General features: G+C 45.2%; 1 protein-coding gene across 2 annotated transcripts in view; it reads left to right on the top strand.

Moving 5' to 3' along the window:
* Window positions 1-409: 409 nt before the first annotated feature.
* The window catches only part of LOC140742037 (NUAK family SNF1-like kinase 1), an 80,826-nt gene continuing 68,065 nt past the window's right edge, over window positions 410-13,170 (top strand). The window contains exon 1 of one of the 2 annotated variants that reach the window (XM_073072745.1): window positions 410-1,068. In XM_073072745.1, coding sequence (XP_072928846.1) covers window positions 868-1,068 — 201 coding nt within the window. In that variant the 5' untranslated portion in view covers window positions 410-867. The remainder of the gene's footprint in view (window positions 1,069-13,170) is intronic. The other variant, XM_073072746.1, reaches the window with a different exon arrangement.

Below are 13,170 nucleotides of genomic sequence, written 5' to 3'. Positions count from 1 at the left end.
GGACGGTCTGACAAAACTGATAATCACTTAATTTGCAACGAGTAAAAACATGATCAATATTATCTAAGTCGTCTTGAGCTAGCGAAGAGGAAAGTTATAAAAGCAGTCAAACAAAAATGTCTGAACTGTGGAAGACGGATAACGGTACTTCAGGTAGTAAATAGTGTATAGAGGGAACTTGAGAAATTGTTGAGCTGTTGGGTAAATAAGAAAATAAAGTCCGCAAGAAAAAGAAGAGAAACTGCGACACGGTTAGCCTCAGGAGCACAGCAATGCAGGCACTTAGCGACAGCATTAGGCGGAGCGGCTGAAACTGAAAAAAGGGCGGGACAGAGATCATGAGGCAGATGTAGGAGCGATAAAGGAGAGAGAGAGAGAGAGAGAGAGAGAAGTGGCGGCGGCGGCGGCGGCAGCGTGTGGCTTTGTCTGGCCGCTAGGAATCTAAGAGGAGAGCTCCGATGACCCGAATAGCTGGAATGCTGGAACTGTCTGAAGGCTGATTCCCGAATCCCGCTACAGATAAAGTGGGAGGTGTTGACTTATAGCAGGTTTTATTTCACAGTGGCTGTTTATCTTCGGGACAATCACAGAAGACACACAGGCTTCGGGTGATCGCGTTTCACCCGGGTCGAACGGGTATAGTTTTAGCTGAGATTCAGAAATGTTTGGATTTTGATCGCAGTAGTGGCTTTTGATCGCACACGCGTTGGTTGGTGTCACCCAGCTGCCCACAAAATTCCCAGGAGCATCCCTGTGAAGAACAGAGCACTGAATATTTTGACTTCCTCATCGCGAGAAACCGAGGAGAGCAGATGGTGTGGATATTGTAGCAAGTTTGGAAAGAAAGGAAAGTGACAGTGAGATAAGATGGTAACCAGGGAGAGGCATGAATGTCCTGAGGAGCAACTCTGGGATGAAGCACCTGCTGCAGGCAGCAAGTTCATTCAGAATGTGAAGAAGCACCATCACAAACACAACTTGAAGCACAGATACCAGATCCTGGAAACCCTGGGCAGCGGAGCCTACGGCAAAGTCAAGAAAGCTCTGGAGAGAGTCACTGGAAGGACAGTAAGTAGGACTGGCTGTAATCTCACCCATAAAAACTTTAGGTAACGTTGCAAATAGAACCCTCTTGTAACCTGATGAGGTTTAATGCGTTATACAGAGTTCATCTGTCTTTTTGTTAGATTGGAGAAAACTGGTCGGTGCGTTATACTCTTTAGGCAGTGTTGTCACTTAATGCAAGCATTTAAATAAACTACTGACTCACAATATTACAGGTTATGAATACAATTAATTCACAATGGAACCAATGGGGTAATGTTTTAAACAGTAAAGATGCTTATTGTTTCCGAATTAAATACTGTATATAAGCAATCTGGTTTCAAAGAGATCTAGCTAATGTATTGAGGTTGAAGAGGAATGAATGACTTAAATAAAAACAGGTTAAATAAAGCAGGTTAAATAAAGCAGGTTAAATAAAAACACAAAATGCTGGCAGAACTCAGCAGTCCAGACAGCATCTATGGGAGGACGTAGTGATGACGTTTCGGGCCAAAACCCTTCATAAGGAGTGAATTAACATGGGATGGTCGAGGGGGGATAAGAAGTGGGGGGAGGGATGAAGTAGAGAGCTGGGAAGTGATAGGCTGAAGGGAAATGGGGTAGGGGGAAGGTGGAGAATTATGGGAAATAAAAGAGAAAGAAAGGTAGGGCTGGGGGGGAGATTATAGTGAGGGGGAAAAAGAGAGAGAAAGAGAACCAGACTAAAATAATAGATAAGGATGGGGTAAGGGGGGGGGCAGGGGTATCAACGGAGGTCTGTGAGTTGAATGTTCATGCCGGCAGGTAGGAGGCTACCTAGGTGGGAGATAAGGTATTGCTCCATCGACCTGCGTTTGGCCTCATCTTGACAGTAGAGGAGGCCATGGACAGACCTATCGGAAAACTAGAGTTAAGATTGGATCAGCCATGATTTTGTTGAATGGCGGAGCAGGCTTGAGGGGCCGATTGGCCTACTCCTGCTCCTATCTCTTATGTCTTATGTTATGAGTGGGACACTTAATAGCAGGGTAATTGTTTTCTTGGTCTGGTGGTAGGATTCCTGTTTTGGATGTGAGAGTTCAGTTCCTGGATGAACCTTTACTCCGGGTGGCACATACAGTTCAGCTGATAGTGCTATTTCTTCGCAGCTCCAGGGACTACTGTTTGCATCTTCCCTCTCCTTCAGACACTGTGGGTAACCACCACCCCACCCCTCAGTGATACAGGTTCCTCCCACACCCAAGGGCCTAATCCAGCATCGGTATTGGCTGATTATTGTCACATGTACCAAGATAGAGCGGAAAGTTTCTCTTGCATACTGTTTATACAGATTGTATCATTACACAGTGCATTGAGGTAGAACAAGGTAAAACAATAACTATGTAGTGTAAAAGCTAGCAAAAAGTACAGTGCAGGTAAACTGCAAAACCATAAATAGACAGACTGAGGCCAAGAGTCCATCTTGTTATACAAGTGGTCTGTTCAAGAGTCTGATGAGAGTGGGATAGAAACTGTCCCTGAGCCTGTAGTACAGGGGTGTCAAACTCATTTTAGGTCACGGGCCGGATTGAGCAAAATGCAGCTTCATGCGGGCCGGATCAGTCGGACGCGTGCGAACGCAGCTTTCGTTGCCTCCGTTTTTTCAGCCTGCTCTCATGTGTCTCAGTCTCTGCTATAACTACAAAGTGTTTCACTTTACAAATTCCGTTTCTTATGAAGAAGACTGCCGAATAAACACTAAAACCCTGAAAACCTGGTACCTGAATAAACTCAGCATTAGCCATATCATACGCCATAGGCGCTTCGATTACTGGAGCCAGCTTTAATAGTAATTAGATATTATCTCGCGGGCCAAAGATAATTCCACCGCGGGCCGGATTTGGCCCGCAGGCCTTGAGTTTGACATATATGCTGTAGTACATGCTTTCAGGCTTTTGTATCTTCAGCCCAATGGGTCATGGAGAAGACTGTCTGGAGAAAGTGAGGCTGTTGTCCTGGAATAATAGTATTTTGAATTGTCACTACAGTGGGGGAATAGTACAGTATGACATTCAGAATGGAGCCGATAGGCGTGTTAAAGAGGTGAGGCGTGTTAAAGGGAATGATATTGATGGGATTACTCAGAGACCCAGCATACTGTAGATGGGCTGACAAGCCTCCTTCTGTGCTGTGAGAAATAAAAATATGAAATACTGGGTTCAGCAGGTGTTTCAGTGGGGTATTTGTGTATTTGGTGTTTGGGAAGCATTCTGGACAATTTTTCCATGTTAAAAGCTACATAATTGCAGGCTGTCATTAGGAATGTAGTTAATATGGGATCATCATTGTAACTTGCTTCCTACTATCGATACCTAGAAGACCTCAAATTCCTCTCACTTGTACCTCCTTCACTTTCCCAGTTCCTTTCCTAATCAAACAGCTAGATGGTTTAAATATTATATTACTGTTCCATTTTGTTTGGCAGCTGTGTCTAAATTTTCTAATAACAACCTTGAAAAATATCTTTACTAAGTAGACTGCAGTGATTTTAGAACCAGTACATTCTAGAGCGCAATTATGAATAAAATCAATAACTTCTGATGTTGCCAACTGTCCCCACATCTGTAAATTAAATTCAAGATAATTCAGATTCAGTTTATTGTCATTTATAAACCACAAATACAATGCAGTTTAAAAAATGAGACAACGTTCTCCGGAATGATATCATGAAAAAGCACAAAACAGACCACACAAGAAAAACCACATAACGTTTGGTAATCCCCAATCCAGAGTCTGGAGAGGCTGCTGCATATCGATATCACGCTACTGTCCCAGCACTTTCCCCAGAAAGGAACTACAAACCTAAAGCTACAAGACCTACACAAAACCACATAGTTACATATAGTTTCAACAGTGCAGACAATACCATAATTGATAAAAGACTAACTGACAAAGACCACATAATTATAACACATAGTTTCAATAGTGCAAAGCAATACCGTAATCTGATAAAGAGCAGTCCATGCACGGTCTAAAAGATAGTCTCAAAGTCCCAACAGTCCATCATCTCATGCAGACGGTAGAAGGAAGAAAAACTCTTCCTGCCATGAACCTCCAGCGCCGTAGCTTGCCGATACAGCACTCTGAGAGCTCCGACCACAGCCAACTCCGAGTCCGTCCGAAAACTTCGAGCCTCCGACCAGCCCTCCGACACCGAGCACCGAGTACCATCTCTGCCGAGCGCTTCAACCCCGGCACCGGCTGCCAAGCAACAGGCAAAGCTGAGGATTCGGGGCCTTCATCCCAGAGATTTCTCCGATCGCACAGTAGCAGCGGCAGCGAAACAGGCATTTCAAAAGTTCCACCAGATGTTCCTCCATGCTTCACATGTCCGTCTCCATCAAATCAGGATTGTACACGGCCCCTACTTACAGATAACAGATATTCATTCCTGGAGTGGCCGTTGCGTGTGTTGTGCTGCCATCTTGAAGGCCATCTTAAAGATAATACCTTTAGTCAAACCTCAATGGAGTAGACCAAAGTCAACCAGGATCCCAATCAATCTAATCTTTCACATCTTTATTGTCATTCACATGCATATGATTTAGTCAGTTTTCCTGCCTTTCTCCTGAATGCTATGGGGATACTTCATCCATGAGTATACTTACAGTGTAAGTTCAGTTGTACCAGCTCGTTGCTGCTCAAGCTAACTAGAAAATTCAAGATCAGCTTGAAATTGGGCCTCAATATTTTTGGTGATTTCCTAGTTTACTAAAAGGAAGATATAAAGTTTTTTTTCTTCCACATACATCTGTATATGTTTACAGAGGTAACAATAAACATGCAGAAAACTCATTCGCTCTGTGTATACACGCATGGATTAGTTCATTGCCAATATTACTCAAATTCCAGCATTTCATTTACAAGCAGAATTATGAGAATGTTGAATAATTAATTAAGTCATTATTAATCAAAGTATCCAATTAACTATCCAGTAATACAAACATTTGTAGATTTACTTACAAATGCATTCTGCATTCAATCAAATTTATTAAAGACATCTGATTGCCAGTCAGTAACGTGAACTTTATCATTATCTTCGTCAACAGGAACTGTATCGAAATATCAAGTGAGGCAAATGTTGGTTAAGTTTACCTAATTAAAAAAGGATGAATGCTTAAAGAATAAGCTGGATTTTGAATCAACTCATTTATTTTAAACTCTCATTACATAAATTGTTAAATAGATAAATTGTTGTATTATTAGATGTACTGTGAGTGCAGTGGAAGAAATGATCTTGCCTATGATCAATTCATGACAACAGTACAATGTAAGACAATAGCAGAATATTGAATGAAGTGTAACAATTACAAAAACAGTACAGAGCAGGTAGACAATAAGGTGCAAGATCATAATGAGGTAAATTGTGAGGTCCAGGATCCATCTTATTTTTCCAAGGTACACCACATCTTCTAACAGTGTCCTTGAGCACAGTGGTGGATCTAATAAATAAATAAATATCTGTGGGTTCAGTGACGGCCCATTTACCATTGAGAAACTGAAGAAGGCCAAATATACACTCAAACAGGGCAGGAGTGCTGGACCAGATGGGATTCTACCAGATGTCCTGAAGAACTGTGACCTGGATGACATCTTGCTGGACATAGGTAATAAGGCACTGATGAAAGGCGACAAACCAGAACAGTGGTCACTCTCAAACATTATCCCTGTCCCCAAGTCTGGATCCCTCACGAAGACAGATAACTACTGCGGTATCAGCTTGACCTGCATCTTAGCAAAGCTATACAATCGGATGATCTTGAACAGGATTCCCACCGCCATTGACCCTGAGCTAAGATTCAATCAGAATGGTGTTCAGCAGAAGTGCACAACAGAAAGGCAAATATTTGCTCTCCGTAGAATCATTGAGGAAGTCAAGAAGAACAACCTACCAGCCGTGCTTACTTTCATCGATTTTCACAAAGCTTTTGACTCCATTCACCGAGGTAAAATGCTGAAGATCCTGAAAGCTTATGGAGTGCCAGACCATCTACTGAGAGCAACAGAGTCCAGCTATGCCAAGACCATGGCGAAAGTTGTATCACCAGACAGAGAAACAGCAGTGTTCAAGCTCCCAGCTGGTGTGCTGCAAGGAGACACTCTGGCACCCTACATCTTTATAATCGTCCTCAATTATGTTTTACGTCAAGCTATCAAAGTGTCATAAGGTGGGCGTTGGGAACAGATCCAAATGCAAGACACACTGAAGTACTAGGGAGAGGACCAGGTGTATCAAGAAAGCAAGGGAAGTGGGGAAGAAACGATGCTGGACAAGACTAGGAGACAGGGCGTGGGCTAGGACTAGAATAGGAAAGTGGGACCTGGATGAGGAACTAGGAACTAGAAACCTGGACAAGGACTCTGAGCCAGAGACTGGACAGGGACCCGGAACCTGGATCTTGACTCGGGCTCGGACTCCGGATCCAGGCAAGGCCTGGACGTGGGGGTAGGACGCGGGACTCCAGGGCTGGATGAGGACATGAAGCTCAGACTTAGTCTAGATCGAGGGAGAGCAGGAACGCAGAGCCTAGGTTGAGGGAGAGCAAAGCAGAAGTGGGAAGCGGCATAGCTGGACACAGACACTAGCCCTGGACGAGACCAAGACTCAGGGCCTAGGCTACAACTTGGACTTGGACACGGACTGGAACCTCCTCGGAGCCTTGGACACGGACTGGAAACCTCCTCGGAGCCTTGGAAACGAGCACAGGAACAACAGAGCACAGAGCTGGGACCCCTCCTTGGGAACAGGACATAGGGCCGGGGCTTTACACAGAGTCAGGACCCCTCCTTGGGGACAGGATGTAGGGCCAGGGCTTTACACAGAGTCAGGACCCCTCCTTAGGAACAAGACGTAGGGCCAGGGCTTTACACAGAGTTAGGACCCCTCCTTGGGGACAGGATGTAGGGCCAGGGCTTTACACAGAGTCAGGACCCCTCCTTAGGAACAAGACGTAGGGCCAGGGCTTTACACAGAGTCAGGACCCCTCCTTGGGGACAGGATGTAGGGCCAGGACTCATACACCAACACTAAACACAGGGACACAAAGAGACAGTTCCAAGCTCAACGATAGATAGTTCCTTCTGTTGGCGAGGCAAGGCTCCGGTCTCCCTCTGGCCATACAGGTGTGGGTAGCCGGCAAGGCTTCAGGCCAGGCTTCAGAGGGAAGGAAGGGAACAGTCCAGCCTCAGGGTAACGGCAAAGATGGCCTGACTTACCCCACAGAGGCAAGGATGGGAAGAGACAGATCCCACCGTAGGGTAACGGCAAGAATGGCCTGACTTACTCCACAAAGGCGAGGACAGCATACCAACGAGATGAACCTGCACCTACGCCATTTATATTCCTGGTCCCAAGACGAGAATCACGTACCTATGATCAAGCCCAAATGAAACAAGGAACATCCGGAAGACGCAGAGTCAGGAGTCCATGGACCGGACCGTGACCTGGAACACGGACTTCGGACCGTGACCTGGAACACGGACTTCGGACCGTGACCTGGAACACGGACTTCGGACCAGACCATGACACAAATATCATGACAAGCTTGGTTTTAAAACCAGGACCAACCAAAAGGGTCAGACCAGTTATGCTCACAGATCTCGATTTTCAGATGACATTGTCCTGCTCTCTGGCCAGATGGAGGAAGCACAGCAGCTACTGACAAAAGTGGAAATTGAGAGCAATGAAGTCGGACTTCACCTAAACGCTAAAAAGACAGAGTACATGGCGTTCAACTGCGATGAAGGTACTCTCAAGACTGTAAATAATGATACCATTAAGAAAGTCTTAGACTTCAAGTACCTCGGGTGAAGAATGATGAGTTTGGAAAAGAACATAAAGATACGGAAGGCGCTGGCGTGGAGGGCTATGAACGACATGAAGGAAATCTGGAGGTCGAACCTGACCAGAGGGCTCTAAAAGAGGATCTTCATATCAGTCATAGAGTCCATTCTCACGTACGGATGTGAGACGTGGACACTCACCAAGACCACGTGAACGTCACTAGATGGTTGCTATACACGAATGCTCCGGATGGCTCTTGATGTGAGTTGGCAACAGCACATGACGAACGTTGAGCTCTGTGATGACCTACCGATGCTCACTACTAAAATCGAGGTGAGAAGACTGCAACTAGTGGGGCACTATCTACGCCATCCTGAGCTACCTGCCAGCCCAGTCATCACATGGGAGGATGAACCCTGGGCGCCTTCCCAAGACTATGGTCAACACACTCCTAGAAGATAGCAGCGTGGTTTATGTAGATGAACTGAACACACTGATGAGGGAGAGGGAGGAGTGGCGAGTCTGTCATCGTACCTGACGCCGGCCCCCTAGGCCTGAGTCATTGACGTAGTAGTAGTGTTCAATGAAGGGTACTTGGAGATTATGCTGCATACCACAATGCTGTCATTTTTGTGATACAGTTCACAGGACTGGCTTGCAGGGCTTGGCAGTGGAGTTATATTAACCTGCAATCACAATGCATTGTTGATGATGGGAGATGATTCTGAATGCCATAGTTGGGCATTGCTAAAGATCCTTCGATAGTTTTGCAGTTGAATCCAGAAGATGACAGATGAACAAATAAAGCACGCTGGAGGAATTCATCAGGTCAGGCAGCACACTCGCCAGCTTGTTCCCCTCCCCCAAACTACTTATTCTGGTTGTTTTCCCCTTCCTTTTCAGTCCTGATGAAGGGTCTCAGCCTGGAACGTCAATTATTCATTTCTCTCCATTGATGCTGCTTGACTTGATAAGTTCCTCCAGCATTTTGTGTTTGTCCCTCTGGGTTCCCAGCATCTGTAGAACTTCTTGTGTGTGGATCACAGATGAATCTTCTGTCATGCCCCTAATTAAACACTGGATGCTGGGGAAGCATTAACAGATTGGGAAATGTGTCATATGCTGCAGTTTCCATGTTTTTTCTGCTTTTGTAGCCAAGTTGCTGAAATGACCGTCTCGATTACCATTACAGACAGGATTAAATGATGATGCAGTTTGGTTTTGCTGATGTTGAGTGACAAGTTGTTGTGGTACCACTCAGACAGGTCTTCATTCTCCTTCCTATATGCTGATTCACCACCACCATTGATTTGGCCAACAAGAGTGGTGTTGTCAGCAAACTTAACACCACCATTGAGCATATCTAGAAAGAGCGCTGTCACAAGAAAGAAGCATTGATCATCATGGACCCCCACCACTGGGCAGGAAGTACGGGAGCCTCAGGTCACACACCACCAGTTCAGGAAGAGTTATTACCCTGAAACCATCAGGCACCTGAATCAACGTAGAGAACTTCACCCACCTCAACTCTGAACTGTTTTCACAATCTGCAGACTCACTTTCAAAGAATCTGCAACTCATGTTCTCAGTATGTTCTTAACTTGCACAATTAGTCATCTTTTGCACATTGGATGTTTGTCAGTATTTGTTCATGTAGTTTTCATAAATTCAATTGTATTTCTTTATTTTCCGGTAAGTGACTGCAAAACAATGAAACTCAATGTAGTATATGCTGAAATATGTTCCCTTTGATAATACATTTACTTTGACTTTACCTAGTAGAATTGACTAGGCCTTGTCCTATTGGACATTACTATATGAATGTTATCCAAGAGATACCAAGTAAATGCAATGCAAAGCATGGAGATCAACAAGCACTGCTTCATTGTTGGAAAAGTTATCATTGGAATGGGCGTTGTGACATCATTGGCAACAGACCCACTTCTGATGTTCTGTCCAGGGAAGACCATGGAAAATACAGGATCATTATTGGTTGGATGGTAGATAACCCCTTCAGGAATCTCTGCATTAATGTTTGCATTCATAAGTTCTGCTTGTTATTTTTGATGGCATTTACAGTATGCATGTAGTTGGCCTCCATTTTGTCCAGGTTCCCTGGTGCCTGCTCCGAGTTGTAATAGTAACGAGCTAATCGCTAAACTACCATGGCCCTCATTTGTTTTCAAACAGCTTGGGGAAGATAAACTCAAATAATCAGCAAAGCTACTCCCTTTTACAACGGTAGGGCTAGAATAAGAAAATAAGTATTTATTTTAGATGTTGATCCTCCAATGCTGTCATAGTTTGGCCTTATCATGGCGAGAGAGAGAGGGAGAGAGAGAGAAAACGAACACAAACTGATTGGAGGAATAACATCTCATATACCGTCTGGGTAGTCTCCAGCCCCTTGGTATGAACATTGAATTCTCCAACTTCCGGTAATTCCCTCCCTCTCCCTTCCCCGATCCCAGCTTCACTGTGTCTCCTCTTCTAGCTGCCTATCACCTCTCATGACTCTGCCTTCTTCTACTACAAAGTGCTTTCCCCTTGGATTCCTTCTTAACCTCTCCAGCCTATCCCCTCCCCCACTGGTTGATCTTTCCTCTGATTGGTTTTCCACCCTCCCCCCACCTTCTTTATAGGGCCCCTGCCCTCTCCTTCTTTAGTCCTGACGAAGGGTTTCGACCCGAAACGTTGACTGCTTCTTTCAACCGATGCTGCCCGACCTGCTGAGTTCATCCAGCTTTTTGGAATGTCTTGATTTGACCACAGCATCTGCAGTGTACTTTGTGTTTAAATGTGGGATTGAAGTGTGTAAAGCAGTGACTTTCCACAAAGCCTTCGACAGCACGTCTACTGATGGTGTTTGTGAAGGAGATGCTGTTGCCAATGCAAATTAACTGAGGTGTGCAATATGGGGTATTGAATATTCATTCAAGTACAGTATGTATCCTCGCTGGATATTTGTCACCATCTTGACTGGGTGCAAGCAGAATTTCACTACTGAATCGGGGTTTGATCACTGTCTCTCTCTGTCCGGAGTTCATGTTCACCGATCAGGGTTTGATTCCTGTCTCTCTGTCAGGAGTTTGTGATCACCGATCGGGGTTTGATTCCTGTCTCTCTGTCAGGAGTTTGTGATCACCGATCGGGATTTGATTCCTGTCTCTCTCTCTCAGGAGTTTGTGATCACTGATCGGGATTTGATTCCTGTCTCTCTCTGTCAGGAGTTTGTGAACACCGATCGGGGTTTGATTCTTTTCTCTCTGTCAGGAGTTTGTGATCACTGATCGGGGTTTGATTCCTGTCTCTCTGTCAGGAGTTTGTGATCACTGATCGAGGTTTGATTCCTGTCTCTCTGTCAGGAGTTTGTGATCACCGATCGGGGTTTGATTCCTGTCTCTCTCTCAGTCAGGAGTTTGTGATCACTGATCGAGGTTTGATTCCTGTCTCTCTGTCAGGAGTTTGTGATCACCGATCGGGGTTTGATTCCTGTCTCTCTGTCAGGAGTTTGTGATCACTGATCGGGATTTGATTCCTGTCTCTCTGTCAGGAGTTTGTGATCACCGATCGGGATTTGATTCCTGTCTCTCTCTCTCAGGAGTTTGTGATCACTGATTGGGATTTGATTCCTGTCTCTCTCTCTCAGGAGTTTGTGATCACTGATCGGGATTTGATTCCTGTCTCTCTCTCTCAGGAGTTTGTGATCACTGATCGGGGTTTGATTCCTGTCTCTCTGTCAGGAGTTTGTGATCACTGATCGGGGTTTGATTCCTGTCTCTCTGTCAGGAGTTTGTGATCACTGATCGAGGTTTGATTCCTGTCTCTCTGTCAGGAGTTTGTGATCACCGATCGGGATTTGATTCCTGTCTCTCTCTCTCAGGAGTTTGTGATCACTGATTGGGATTTGATTCCTGTCTCTCTCTCTCAGGAGTTTGTGATCACTGATCGGGATTTGATTCCTGTCTCTCTCTGTCAGGAGTTTGTGATCACTGATCGGGGTTTGATTCCTCTCTCTCAGTCAGGAGTTTGTGATCACTGATCGGGGTTTGATTCCTGTCTCTCTGTCAGGAGTTTGTGATCACCGATCGGGGTTTGATTCCTTTCTCTCTCTCAGTCAGGAGTTTGTGATCACTGATCGGGATTTGATTCCTGTCTCTCTCTGTCAGGAGTTTGTGATCACTGATCGGGGTTTGATTCCTCTCTCTCAGTCAGGAGTTTGTGATCACTGATCGGGGTTTGATTCCTGTCTCTCTGTCAGGAGTTTGTGATCACTGATCGGGGTTTGATTCCTGTCTCTCTCTGTCAGGAGTTTGTGATCACTGATCGGGGTTTGATTCCTGTCTCTCTCTGTCAGGAGTTTGTGATCACCGATCGGGGTTTGATTCCTGTTTCTCTGTCAGGAGTTTGTGATCACTGATTGGGATTTGATTCCTTTCTCTCTCTGTCAGGAGTTTGTGATCACTGATCGGGGTTTGATTCCTGTCTCTCTGTCAGGAGTTTGTGATCACAGATCGGGGTTTGATTCCTTTCTCTCTCTCAGTCAGGAGTTTGTGATCACTGATCGGGGTTTGATTCCTTTCTCTCTCTCAGTCAGGAGTTTGTGATCACTGATCGGGGTTTGATTCCTGTCTCTCTGTCAGGAGTTTGTGATCACTGATCGGGGTTTGATTCCTGTCTCTCTCTGTCAGGAGTTTGTGATCACTGATCGGGGTTTGATTCCTGTCTCTCTCTGTCAGGAGTTTGTGATCACCGATCGGGGTTTGATTCCTGTTTCTCTGTCAGGAGTTTGTGATCACTGATTGGGATTTGATTCCTTTCTCTCTCTGTCAGGAGTTTGTGATCACTGATCGGGGTTTGATTCCTGTCTCTCTGTCAGGAGTTTGTGATCACCGATCGGGGTTTGATTCCTGTCTCTCTGTCAGGAGTTTGTGATCACTGATTGGGGTTTGATTCCTGTCTCTCTGTCAGGAGTTTGTGATCACTGATCAGGGTTTGAATCGTTTCTCTCTCTCAGTCAGGAGTTTGATTGTTTCCCCCGGCTTTGTGGGTTTCCTCTGGTTGTTCCATTTTCCTCCCGCATTCCGAGAGCATATTGGTTAAGGGTAATAAATTGTGGGCATTGTACTTTGGCTCCAGAAATGTGCCAGGGTTTATGGGCACCATCCTTTCTCATTTGCTTTGACAGGTACGGTGCATTCACTCTTTCGATGCTTTGATGGGCAGCTGACAAATAAAGCTCATCTTCAACAGCACAGAACCCTTCAGCTCTGCTGGATATTGTTGGTGGAGTGTTGTGCCGG

The sequence above is a fragment of the Hemitrygon akajei genome, chromosome 19 (assembly GCF_048418815.1).
Source record: "Hemitrygon akajei chromosome 19, sHemAka1.3, whole genome shotgun sequence".
Classification (NCBI taxonomy): domain Eukaryota; kingdom Metazoa; phylum Chordata; class Chondrichthyes; order Myliobatiformes; family Dasyatidae; genus Hemitrygon; species Hemitrygon akajei.
This window is presented reverse-complemented; position numbering and strand designations above follow the sequence as displayed.